Here is a 13,839-nt window from a genome sequence, read left to right on the forward strand (position 1 = left end):
TTCATGATTATCTTGTAATTTGCTTGTTTTTAAGTTTGTAAAACGGTGTGTAAGCATAAATTGTATAGTTCAGGTCCAGATGAAATTCGTTTACTTTTTGCAGATAATTGTTTTCATGTTTTCATGTCATTATTTTTACATAATGTATAGCTGTCAAATTGTTTTAATGCTCTTTTTTAAAGGTATGAACACATGAAAAATCCATACCTAAATGGAAATTTTAAATATGTTATGCTAGATTACTGAAACACAGCCAACAATACACCAGTGTTTGACAATTTCGCATTTGCTGTTGGTTTGGTGAATCCAAAACTACATAAACTACTGAGCACAATAATAAATCAATTAAAATTACATTTTAATTACACTTCTTAAATAAATATGAAATTATATAGTACATAAGAAGAGTTGACTTTGATAAGAATGGCCATATACTAAAACATACTAGTGTTGCTTTGTGTCTTGATTTTAGGCGCTGATGTGGAATCAAACAATTGCAGCAATTCCCTATAATCGCTAAACCTCTTAAAGTAGCTGGATACAGAACAATAAATACAAGAGAAATAGGGACTTTGTGCTATTGATTCAAGGCATGGTGGTGATATACCGAAGTGAATAAACACACAGTGTGGTCTAAATAAAAGTGATTTGATAAATCATGCAGCGTAATAGAAAAAGACTTCTCTTATTAACCTTCTCTTCACCTTTATCAGGCTTTTGTCTTTGAACATTTTCTCTGATGTTTGTTTGTTTATTCATGACACTTTACTTTTAATTTATTTCCTTTAACTGTCACACTACACATATGTGGCTGACATGCACGCAGATCTTCTCATAAGTCCCCTGACATGCCATCAGATTTCTTTATATAAGCTCCTTAAATACCATCAGACCTTCTCAAATGACACACTCTTATGCACCTGACATGCTATGAGACCTTCTTGTCACAGCTAAAGTCAGTTGTGAACCTGGACAAGGACAAGGTGCCAGTGGGCTGGAGTAGCGAGAACAGAAACCAGTGGGTTTAATATAGGACTTGCTTAGGATGGAATAAAAGTGGGAATACCAGCAAAACAGGATATCTGGAAGATATGAAGCGGGATATCAGTGGAGCAAGATTCTAGATTAGTAGAGCAGGGAATGCCAGCAATGCTGGAGTACTGGAAGACTTGAAGCTGGATATCAGCAAAGCAGGATTCCAGACAAATGGAGCTGGGGATGCCAGCACTGCAGGGACACCTGAAGACATGAAGCTGTTTATTAGCAGGGCAGAATTTCCAGATGACTGAAGCTGGGATGCCAGCACTGCAGGAAGACTGGAAGACGTGATTCTGTTTATCAGCAGAGCAGGATTTCCAGATGACTGAAGCTGGGGATGCCAGCACTGCAGGAAGACTGGAAGACATGAAGCTGTTTATAAGCAGAGCAGGATTTCCAGATGACTGAAGCTGGGGATGCCAGCACTGCAGTAACACTGGAAGACATGAAGCTGTTTATCAGCAGAGCAGGATTTCCAGATGACTGAAGCTGAGGATGCCAGCACTGCAGGAAGACTGGAAGACGTGAAGCTGTTTATCAGCAGAGCAGGATTTCCAGATGACTGAAGCTGGGGATACCAGCACTGCAAGAAGACTGGAAGATGTGAACCTGGATATCAGTAGAGCAGGATTTCAAGATGACTGAAGCTGGGGATGCCAGCACTACAGGAAGACTGGAAGACAAGAAGCTGTCTATCAGCAGAGCAGGATTTCCAGATGACTGAAGCTGGGGATGCCAGCACTGCAGGAAGACTGGAAGACATGAAGCTGGTTGACAGCAGAGCAAGGTTTCCAGATGGCTGAAGCTGGGGATGCCAGGACTGCAGGAAGACTAGAAGACATGAATGTGGTTGACAGCAGAGCAGGGTTTCCAGATGACTGAAGCTGAGGATGCCAGCACTGCAGGAAGACTGGAAGACATGAAGATGGTTGACAGCAGAGCAGGGTTTCCAGATGACTGAAGCTGAGGATGCCAGGACTGCAGGAAGACTAGAAGACATGAATCTGGTTGACAGCAGAGCAGGGTTTCCAGATGACTGAAGCTGAGGATGCCTGTACTACAGGAAGACTGGAAGACGTGATGCTGCGCATGCACTTAGCAGAACGTGAGTATTGGCTAGACTCCTTGGCAAAGACGCAGAGTCTAACTGATTACCAGGGCCCCCCGCAAGGAGGTTTGGACTTAGCTGCATCTGATCAGCAGGTCGTGGCCGTTTGCTAGTAGAATTCACATTAGAGCTAAGAGGAATCGCTGAGGATGGCTTGATACTGTACAGGAAGCTGGATAGCTTGAGACTGGGGACACCAACAGGGCAGGATAGCCTTCTTATGTTCTTCACAAGTGTGTCTCAACCATATGTGGAGAAATTCAGAAGAAAAGTTTGACGATTAATTGATTACTATCCCAAATCTTAGAAGAACGGAGATGGGTGTATGACAAAAGAAAGGAGATGGGCGTACCCTACTTACGGTGAGTAGGGCAGTGTACAGGCCCGTAGCGGTTTCTTTTGTTCTTCTGGTGTCTCTTTTTCCAGGTGGGTTCCTCGTTTACGTGAATAAACGTGTAGAGAAAAAACATACAAATTCAATGTGTAGATTTGATACTGTGTGAAAACGCAGTGAACACAGTATCAAATCTACACATTGAATTCGTATGTTTTTTCTCTACACGTTTAAAAAAGAGACACCAGAAGAACAAAAGAAACCGCTACGGGCCTGTACACTGCCCTACTCACCATAAGTAGGGTACGCCCATGTCCTTTCTTTTGTCATACACCCATCTCCGTTCTTCTAAGATTTGGGATAGTAATCATCTAATCGTCAAACTTTTCTTCTGAATTTCTCAACATATGGTTGAGAAACACTTGTGAACATAAGAAGACACAGACACTTTGACTCACCTTGCACCCGTGGTTGGAAATCCCCATTTGTGTATTCTGTATGGTATTGTAAGGGTTATTTGGTGATAACCGGGGGGTAGTACTATCCACAGGCGGCAGTGCGCCACCACAGGTCATATCCTATAAATTCTACAGTAGGATAGCCGGATAGCTTGAGCTGGGGATTCCAGTAGGTAAGGATAGCTGAGTGGCTTCAGGCTGGGGACACCAGCAGGGCAGGATAGCCAGATAGCTTGAGCTGGTGATTTCAGACGGTCAGGATAGCTGAGTAGCTTGAAGCTGGGGATTCCAGCAAAGCAGAATAGCCAGATGGTTCAGAGTCAGGAAGTGCTGGAGATGCAGTGACTGAGCAGACATCAGGGACAGAATGCCACAATGGCAATACAGAAGTGCCAGCTGGGATAGTGGATGACATAGCGCGCTTAGGGTAGAGCTGTAGGTATGACGAGGCTGGGGAGCGATGTGAACCTCCGCTTTGTGACACTTTTCATATGTCTCCAACATGCTTCCAGGCCCATTGTATTATGCTACTTCTAACACAGTATCCTTAAATTGAAATATATGTGGAAAAAAATGCATATTTTTGCAATGTATCTGTAATTCATAACTGAATTGTCTAAATTAGACACAAAGGCAAATGTAATAAACAGTAAAGAGTGTATAAATATGCAGTTTCACTGAAAATAGGCAAACCTTCAGGGCGGGATGCTATATAGCAGAAATGCGGTAAAAACCCCGTTTTCGGGGTTTCTACCGCATTTCTATATGCTATATGGCGCCTCCGCAGTGTCAGCGCTGCGGAGGGAATCGCCAGCTAAAGCTGGCGAATCCCTGCAGAAGCCTATGGGCTTCTTACCGCAGCGCTGTTTGAGGGATCCGTCACGGATCCCTCCCAGCGTGCCCTGCGGCCGGCGCCGGGGTCTGCGCATGCGCAGATGGACTCCCGGGTCACAGACCCGGAAGTCCAGTGCCGGCACCGCATCGCAAGGGACAGCTCTTACCGCAAGAGCTGTCCCTTGCATGAATAACGGCATATGTTATAGCATATGCCGTTACTAATAATGCGATGTCCGGCGAAGGGGGGCCGCGGATGTTATAACATCCCGCCCTCAGTGAGAAATCAGAGATTTATCCAACAGAGGCCACCGCACCATAAATAGCATTTTTTGGAGGCAATCATGTAGCAGAAAGTATTAAGCAACAAAAAGCTATGCTCTTATGCTTTCCAATATCATCATCAGTAGCAATGAGCAGAACCTTTGCAGTAAGACAAAGGAAGCCATGTGCGGCAAAAGTGAAGAGCCTGTAGCCAATTTACTGCATAGCCTTCAAATGTTGCTCGCTGCAGATATGACATGGTCAACACACATTACATAACTGCAATCCAGATGCGATATAGGTGGTGATAAGATTGCTGGAGGAGTGATTTCTGCACCAACACTTTGGAGACTGGTACATTAATTCACTATGGTGGATATTCTAGAAGGCCCATTTATCACGTATCACATTTACAATGTGATCTGGGAGGAATGTTACTGCACAGGATCGCATTATAAAATATGATCCTATCATCAGGATGTATCATCCCTGATGCACAGGGACAGGGCTCCGAAAGGTGCCCATCCTTGCAATTTGCCGACCCCCTGCCAACCGCACTGCCCCGTTAGCAGTGTGGTATTTAGCCCATAGGCTACATCTCAGGATGGCAGTAGCCCAGTGCTGCCTCTGATTACACAACTCTCCCATGACTAGGCTTCTGCTGCTGCTGCTCTCCTCCATGGGCCTGAGAAGCATGGGACTTAGTCAACTCCCAGTAATGCACTGCACAATTGTGCAGTCAGTGTGCCTTGGCACCCGATGCTCAGCATTATTAATCATAGTCACATTGGCAGATCGGTGCAGCTGCAGCACTACCCAAATCCCATGCACAAAACCTTTAACTAAAACAAAAAAAAAATTTTTTTAAACACATGCCAACCACAGGGGGCCGCTAGCTAGAGGGGGCCCAGGGGTACTGACCCCCTTTGCCCCCCTTTTAATCCGGCCCTGGGTTAGCTGAGCAAGCACAAACTCTGAAACAATTATGCTTTCCGGAGTTTGATACATGCAATATTGCAACCCTACAGAAATCTGTTACTGCAGACCCGATTATGTCTTATATAATTATTTATTAACATTTTTTTAATAAAGCAGCAAATTGGGTTGAACTTTAAATACATATGGGGATCTATGGAAGGTGCAGTTTTATACACTTGACACATCTTACCCTCGGTCCCTCTTCTTCAAGTTGCCGATGGAAGGCAAAAGTTACATTTCATGTCTGGCTCAGCCCCTAGACATGTTGTTTATATTATCGTGGGGGGAGATAACTCCTAGGGATGGTGACTTTAATTTGTATATATAGAAAAAAGAAGAGGTTCTCCGGGCTCTCAGACTTATTCACAGCTCCCTCCAGTCTGTATAATTACTATTAGTTAATACTGGGGGTTATTCAGAGCTGATTCCTGCTTTACGAATTCATGCAGTGATGAACTGATCGTAGCGCGCATGCAGTGATGAATCTAATTGCAATCACCTCGCAATTTAACTGACAGGAAGCCCCCGTTTGTGGGTGACACCCAGCTGTTTTTTGGGGAGTGTCAGAAAAAACGCAGGCATTCCCAAGCATTTTCAGGGAGGGTCTGTGACATTGATCAGCCTGTTTCTACTGTAGAGTTGTGCAATGGTCAAAGTTAAGCAGAGACCGGAAAAATCCGTGAGTGAGGTGTGTAGGGATTTGCAGATGGCAACTGATCACCAAAATTTTCACAAGCCATTCGCAGGCTTGCACAGGGTAGGATTTCACTCTGTCAGGGCAGTGGCTATCTGATAACCCCTACTAATACTTATAAATGTTTTTCAGTACTTATCCTATGAATCAGCATTTTGGAGCCTCAGTCATTACTAGTTACATTTAACTGTCTCGCCTCCATCTATCATATTATAAGTGAGTCACCAGAGAGTGCCATCTCCACAGCTTTTCCCACCCTTACTATACTTGGCACCCTTATTATACTTTGTTTACTATTACAGCATACATTGTTGCAGGCTGGAATGTTGAGAGGTACAGTATATCAAGAATATATCAAAAGGCTGTCAAGAAACCAGAAGCCCTGGCTCTGGTATGTAATGTTACCGTGCAGCAACCAACTCCTGTTAACGAGCAGGAGTCAGCACTATGGTGTGAGCCCTCAGTGGGTGACAACCGGTTGCGGCCTACTACCCCCTAGTGACGACAATGCCTCAGATCACTCTGCCTTCTGGTCTTACAATTAACAGCTAATGGGCCAGATGCACTAAGCTTCAAAAGTGATAAAATCTAGAGTGATAAACAGCCAGCCAATCAGCTCCTACCTGCCATGTCCCAGACTGTGTTTGAAAAATGTCAGGCAGGAGCTGATTGGTTGGTTATTTATCACTCTCTATTTTATCACTTTTGAAGCTTAGTGCATCTGGCCCTATAGTCTGATGTATCTGACTGAGAAACACCCTCTTCTCTTACCAGGATTTACACTATGGGAATAGTGTAAATCCTGAAAAAGAAAAGGAACAGTGGAGAAGTTGCCCATAGCAACCAATCAGCTGTGAGCATTCATTTATCAAGTACTGTATATACAAGTATATCAAGTACACTTATAAATTGAAAGCTACATGCTAATTGGTTGCTATTGACAACTGCTGCATTGGTCCTCTTCTCTACTCTTTTCACTGCTTGATACATGAACCCCTAGATTTTTTAACCTCCTGTTCATGAGATCCCACTCCTTTTGTGAAGGTTCAAGGGGACAGTTCAGGGGTGTTAGATTGATGGCCCCATCCCAGCTGTGCTTTGCTACAATTTCTGACTACGGCCAGGAGCCCGGCACCAGAATCCCTAAATCAATGCGGATGATAAACCCGGAATCCCAACTGCCAGGATGCTGAATGCAGGTGGATTAGTGTTAGGCCAAGGAAAGGGGGTACAATTTATGTACTAGAAGGAACGTTGGGTTAGGCTGTGGTGAGGTAGGTTTAGGCACTTAGGGGTATATCATACCCTCCAACATGACCCATTCCATGAGGTACAAAATGCTCTGTTCCTGGACTTCCCTGCCAGTGGCAATTACAGAGGTGGGGCTCCTGCACAGTCCAAAATTCAAAGAGGGGGGTCACATCAACTGTCAGTGAGTCCAGGACAGTGATGTTTGGGGTGGCAGTAGGTGTTGCTCCACTCTTTGAATATTGGACTGTGCTGCAGCCTCACATCTGCAACTGCCACTGGCAGGGATGTCCAGAAACAGAGAATTTTGTACCTAATGGAATGGGTCATGTTGGAGGGTATGGTATATTAACTAAAGCTTCTAAAAGTGAAACGTGTCCATAGCAACCACTCAGATTATGTCTGTCCATTTTCTAGGATGCAATAGAGAAACGATAGACTCTGATTGGTTGCTATAGGCAACATCTCCACTTTTAGTAGCTTTAGTAAATTTACCCCTAGAAAGGGTGGGGGTGTTAGGGTAAGGCTGTGGTGTGGAGGGGTTAGGGTTGGGCAGCGGGGTATGGGGGTTAGGCTCTAGTGGGGAGGGTTAGGATGCTGGGAGGGAGGGTTGTTGGGGGGGGGGGGGGTTGGCAGGGAAGTATACTAACCTAATCCCTGCATGCTGGCATCGGAACTGTAAACACCAGCATCCCCACTGCTGGGGAGTTTCTGTATGTGGAAAAGGAGGAAAGTTTTTGGTCTGCACAGGATTCATCACCCAAAATAACCATACAGTATATTGTAGGTTTTTTGGTGTAAAGATTATATATATGTAACAGGCAATTTGTGTGATGATGAATAGCCTCCTTCAATTTACATATATATATTTTCCGGCTATATCTTGCTTGCTTGTGCACTGGGCAGCTTTATTTTAACTCTGCAAATTAGAATTGAGTGAGTACACATCCTTCTTCACTGAATCTCTAAATCGGTCGGCGAATTTGTTCCCCCTTATGTTTAATAAGGGGGAACAAATAAAGATAACATACAGCTGTCCTTGTTAAGAAATGCACTCCTGAACACAGGGCATAGCCCCAGCAGCCACATTTGTCCAAAATTGGATGTTAGATCATGCTTATCCAGTTTAGGGGGGTCTCTGTCCAACAAGGCATCCCTCAGTAAATGTAGTATGATTATTTTGGGGGGAGATTCTGTGATGCCCTAGGTCAGGCATGTCCAAAGTCCGGCCCGGGGGTCAATTGCGGCCCGCACTGTCATTTCAAGCGGCCCGCAGCCTCCAGCCAGAAGCGGGTGGAGCATCAGATGGTGAAGGTGGGGCCCCAGCGAGCGTGCCTTTACCTTGCTGTCTGCAGCAGTGAGGAGTTGCCAGCCGCCACAGTGAGATGTGTTTCACCCTCCTCCGCAATCACAGTGACAGCAGTGTTTGGGGAGGGGTGCAGCAAGGGGGAAGCTTGCTCCCGTAACATGCAGAGTGAAGGAGAGCGGCAGCGGGAGCCCAAGCTTCTCCTGTCCTTGCAGTTCCTGCTTTGCCTCTACGTCCTTTGGCTCACACAAGGGCCTGGGAAACATACAGAGAAGGGAGGGGGCAGGCAGGGAGACATGCAGTCAATGTGGGCAGAGTGGGGGACATACAGTGAAGAATGGTCAGGATGGGGGACATACAGTGAATGGAGGCAGTGATGGACATTCAGAGAAGGGGGGCAGGCTGTAGGACATAGTGAATGGGAGTCATATAGTGAATGGAGGGTCAGGCCTTGGGACATACAGTGAATGGAGGCAGTGATGGGCATTCATAGAAGGGGGGTCAGGCTGGGGGACAGAGTGAATGGGTGCAGAGTGGGGAACACCAAGTGAATGGTGGACATACAGTGAAGGAGGAGCAGGCTGGGGACATACAGAGAAAGATGGTCAGGTAGGGGAATATACAGTGGAGGGGGCAGAGTGGGGGACATACAGTGAATGGGGGCAGAGTGGGGGACCATTCTGATGTGATTAATGATTCAAAGAATGTCAGGCTGAATGGTCGGCCCCTACACATTTTCACCTCAACAAAACTGGCCCTCGTTGCAAAAAGTTTGGACACCCCTGGCCTAGGTGTATAGATTATATAGCAATATTTAGAAGATTTTCTGTGCAAAGACCTCACATTTATATCGCCAATGAAATCCATTGATACTTGTGTAATATCTGGGCACCCGATCTTTTCATTGCATCGCATGCAATATAGTGGCATACAATTCATGCGATGCGATTTTTCATGGTAAAGACCCAATTTTTAATTGTATAGTCACCCATGGGTGATTTCATACCCCCACTATCCAACTACGCATGGAGTTGATTTTATATAGTGTGATTTTATATAGTGTAGCCTGAACCGAGCCTGAAGCTTCGGGCTCAGTGGCTCACTGCGCTCGCCACACTATATATTATCAACTCCATGCGTAGTTGGATAGTGGGGGTATGAAAATCACCCATGGGTGACTATACAATTAAAAATCTGGTCTTTTCAATGAAAAATCGCATCGCATGCCTCAAGTCGTGGCATGCAACGATAAAATCGGGCTCCCAGATAATACACAAGTATCAATACATTTTATCAAAGCTAATCCTATATTACAAACATTTAGATATAGTTACTGTTGAACAAGATTCTATGGAAGAAAACACTTGAATGTAACAGAATATGTTCTAGTCACTTAATGCAGACTACTAAGTGGCCCGTAGGAAAAACACCACTTTATGGTTAATAAGAACGCTGGACACACAGTAGCTGCTGGGAGAGGACTGTGAGGCACTGTTTTGTAGCATATGAGATTTACACAGACCAGTGGTAGTGCAAAACTGCATGGCTCCAGCCTCTGTGGTACTACAAGTGCCAGCATGCAGCAAGCGGTCCCTACCTGTGTTATAGCAGGCAGGGGAGCAGCGGAGAGATGTCACACACTGGCTCACCCTCCGTCCTGTGAGTGGCCCTGGGGCTGCGATGACGTCACGGTGCGCGCAGTTCAGACTTCCAGCCCTGGGATAAAGCAGCGTGAGATGCTCCGGGCGGCAGCACAGTGAGAGGAGAGGCGACTGCGGCAGACACACCGTGCTCCCTGTCACTGAAGCACCACTGCTACTAGTCTCTTACCACTGCCAACAACCTCTTACCACTGCTACTAGCCCCTTACTACTGCCCAGTGCCCTGGGGAGGGGCGATGCATGCTACCCCGTCCTGCTAGAGCACTACATCCCGCGGGACCTAGCATCACACCCACACCATGGATATCTCCCGGAGCAGCCTGCTCATGTGCTCGGTCCTGTGCACCCTGCAGCTTGTCAGCGCCGCCAAACAGGGCAAGCAGCAGCACCGGACCTGTCCGGGACCCTGTCTTTGCGAACAGGACGCTATGATGATGAGAGTGGACTGTTCTGACCGGGGACTCAATGCGGTGCCTGCCAATCTCAGCATCTTCACGTCTTACCTGTAAGTCCAACATATATATATATATATATATATATATATATATATATATATATATATATATATATATATACATATACACAGTATATATTGACATGTCTATGGGCCAGTGACAGGGAAAATAGATGCAATTGACATTACAACTGTATAAAAATGTGAAGTAGAGGCTGTACTGACTAGAGGTGCACTGCAGTGTGGCTGTTACATTACAACATATAGTTTATGATTGTACTATTAATGGGACTGCTGTATAGAAAGCATGGCATGCAGTGGTAACAGGTCGCTGACAATTATGAGTGTTGCCACTGTACAGCAGGCTACAGGTGGGACCAGTGGCCAGAGTTCCCTGTCCAGGCTCTGCTGTATACTGTACATCACTGCTTCCAAGCTGTAAGAGGGGGATGAGAACACTATACTACTCAGAACACTATACTGCTCAGAACACTGTACTACTCAGAGAAAGTAAAGCAGGTATCATACATGTGCTATGCTATCAGGTACCTCTCATAAAGTGCATGCACATTTATAGTTATGCTATATTTGGTATAACTGTCTATTACATTTTATGGCACCATATCCTGCTGCAGTACTAGTCAAATCTGCAAGTGTAAAGATATGCATGCAAGTGTCCTATAGATAAGTAGTACTGTATGTATTATGTTGTGTTGTGTTGTGTTAGAGATCTCAGTGGCAGGTTCCCAACACAAAGCTGCCCAAGTGATGGACATTAAACAATATTTGGCTTTGACACCAAAGGCATAATTGTAAATCAAGATGGGACATTTTCTGCACACCAGCTGCCCTGCTATAAGTCAGGGATCATAGAACAGAACCCGGAGGAGTATCTAATGAAGCCAGGAATCACTGGGAGTAACATCAGGAGCAGCCTTGTAGTAAATCAGGGATCAGTGCACCCAGTGTAAATCAGTGATCAGTCAGGGAGATCAGAAGGAAGCTGGTGTTAAGAGAATGGATGCAGGGATGTGCCAGATAAATCAGATAGTCACATGAAATAGTAGTGAGTAGGTAAGTTACTGAGCTAGGGTCAAGTTCAGTAGCAGCCCATGTGTGAATAAGAAAACGGTGTCACAAAATAATGCAGCAAGACATTTATCAAACGTTCATCTTCCAAGAATACTGGTATTTTATGGCAGTGCCTTATGTGACTTGCTGTCCAACTTTCTACATCAAACTGAGTTATCTGCTGTAGTCCTGCCAATTTATAGTGATTGACCTGGTATATTTTAGGTGTGACACATACCATAAAATATGTTATTTAGATCCTTTAGAGATTTCTAATAATATAAGTCGTATGCTATAATAGTGTTATCTGCATGGTATATTTGCTCTGCTATCTTGCAGCTCATCTGTTTAAAGTTACACACAGCCATAAAGTGATTTAGAGATCTATTCTTCCTGTGAAGATAATACATTTAAATGAATGGAGTTTATATACAGTCAGAAAATAGCTGTTTGCGGGCAAACAGGGCGTCCGGCATGCAGCAAACAGATAGTATATGACAGTAGACATCACAATTGCACAAATGTGTCATTCCCAACAAAATCACTCCAACTCAATCTTTGTGAGACCAATAAAGCAATTTTTTTTTATCATTTATCATTTCACCTGCCAGTTCTCTTTCCAGTAAGTTAACAACATGTCCACAGCATAAAGGGTTACATTCCTGGGGGGGTGGTTGTGACAGTATTTGCTTTAGTAATGTTGATCCAGTGTGAAGTTACATGATGAGCTACAACACAGTCTCTCCTTGTCAGGGCTATTAAAAGTGAGGCAAAGGAAAATGTTGATTACAGTTGCAAAAAAAAAAAAAAAGTTAATCTCTACCTTTGGTTTATGAGACATGGCTTTGAAGTGTGCAAGTAATCTTTAACTGGAGTAGGAAAACAAAGCATAAAAATAAAGGAAAGCCTGTGTTAATGTAGTATTAAGAGGTGAAGTTTGCTTGTTAAATCTTACTGTATCATACAGGCTGAGACATTCTCCATGGCAGGTGTTTTTCTACAGCATAGTAGTGGCACTATGGTAGCACGTGCTTACTAACAAAATGAAATCAGGTGACAAATTTAAGCTCATATTGCATTCAAAATGATTATTTTCCCATTCATAAACAATGTATGAGTACGGTAGCTTAGTAAATCCTAAATATTGACATTATATACCGTATTTGAATTGTATTGCTTCACCCCCCTGAAGACATTAATGTTAATATACTGTAGGTCAGGAAATACATAATTTATTGTGTATGTAATTGCATTTTAGTTCTAGACCAAAGGAGAACCTTTAAGATACATCATTAAGGCATTTGTTTGCCAGTAATAGGGGGTTATCATAAAATAGTCGCTCATTTATATAACATACCAGGTACTTTTTTGCCTGCTCAGCTCAGTTCCTAGTGTAATGTGCACATTTCCACATGTTTCTATGAGTTATGTACTTAAGTGTTTAGCATTGTTGTTCCTCTATTCCTTTTGCTTGTTCTTTCTTTGCCAAAGTTGTAAGGCATAGAGGTGCAGTAACAAAAGAAGTGGTGGAATAAAATGAACCATTTACAGACAAACATTAATTTCAAGTACTATCTTTCAAGAATGTCATGCATTAATTCTATACCTTGTTTATTGTTAGATGCTAATAAATACATTTCACATAGTCTGTTTCAGTAACCCATGAGGCATGGGATTTCTTAATTACATATTTGAACATAAATTGGGCGATTTTTAGAAAATGTATGTAAGTAAATATAAAAAATGTAGCTTTAGAACTATTGCATTTTCTAGAAGGAAAAAGTAGACATACAGCATACAACAGCTATAAATGACACACATGTGGAATAAGGTAGTCATGGATGCAGTTTGCATGTATCAGCTCCCTAATAAGATTCATTTAGTCCTGCAAGCACAGTTACCTATGGTAACAGAAATACCAACAGAGCTGGGTCACTAGTCTCCCATATAGGCTACTGCAGAGTACTGATATTTACTAAAATTCTACAGTTTGTTTACTACTTATACAGATATCATTGCTATTTTTATTTATTTTACTTACAGCTTATGTATTCATTATATTTTGTAGTCATTTGAGTAAATTATATTTTTATTTCATTGCTTCATTTGGCACCTGTTGTATCCATATTGCCTTTAAATCAGAGAACAGGTGATAGCTTTTATTGAGAGCCTAGTTCTTATTAAATGTACTGAAATCATTTGTAACAAGGTGGTCTTGTGTGTTGGAGACTCATTTTGCGCAATATGCTGCATGTACAAGAAAGCATTGCAATCCCTTGAATATATGTGTATATTACTTGGCATGGTTACATACAGTATGTCATGATACAAGATCTTTGCCAGTCAAAGTGCAATAACACTTATGCATTTGTGAGACAGACAGTAAACTGC

General features: G+C 43.5%; 1 protein-coding gene across 1 annotated transcript in view; it reads left to right on the forward strand.

Annotated features, from left to right (window-relative positions):
- The first annotated feature begins 9,980 nt into the window (after window positions 1-9,980).
- LGR5 (leucine rich repeat containing G protein-coupled receptor 5) overlaps window positions 9,981-13,839 on the forward strand; it is a 179,506-nt gene continuing 175,647 nt past the window's right edge. The window contains exon 1 of the mRNA XM_083182546.1: window positions 9,981-10,428. Within this exon, the coding sequence (XP_083038672.1) occupies window positions 10,223-10,428 (206 nt within the window). The 5' untranslated portion in view covers window positions 9,981-10,222. The remainder of the gene's footprint in view (window positions 10,429-13,839) is intronic.

The sequence above is a fragment of the Crinia signifera genome, chromosome 4 (assembly GCF_055691185.1).
Source record: "Crinia signifera chromosome 4, ASM5569118v1, whole genome shotgun sequence".
NCBI classification, from domain to species: domain Eukaryota; kingdom Metazoa; phylum Chordata; class Amphibia; order Anura; family Myobatrachidae; genus Crinia; species Crinia signifera.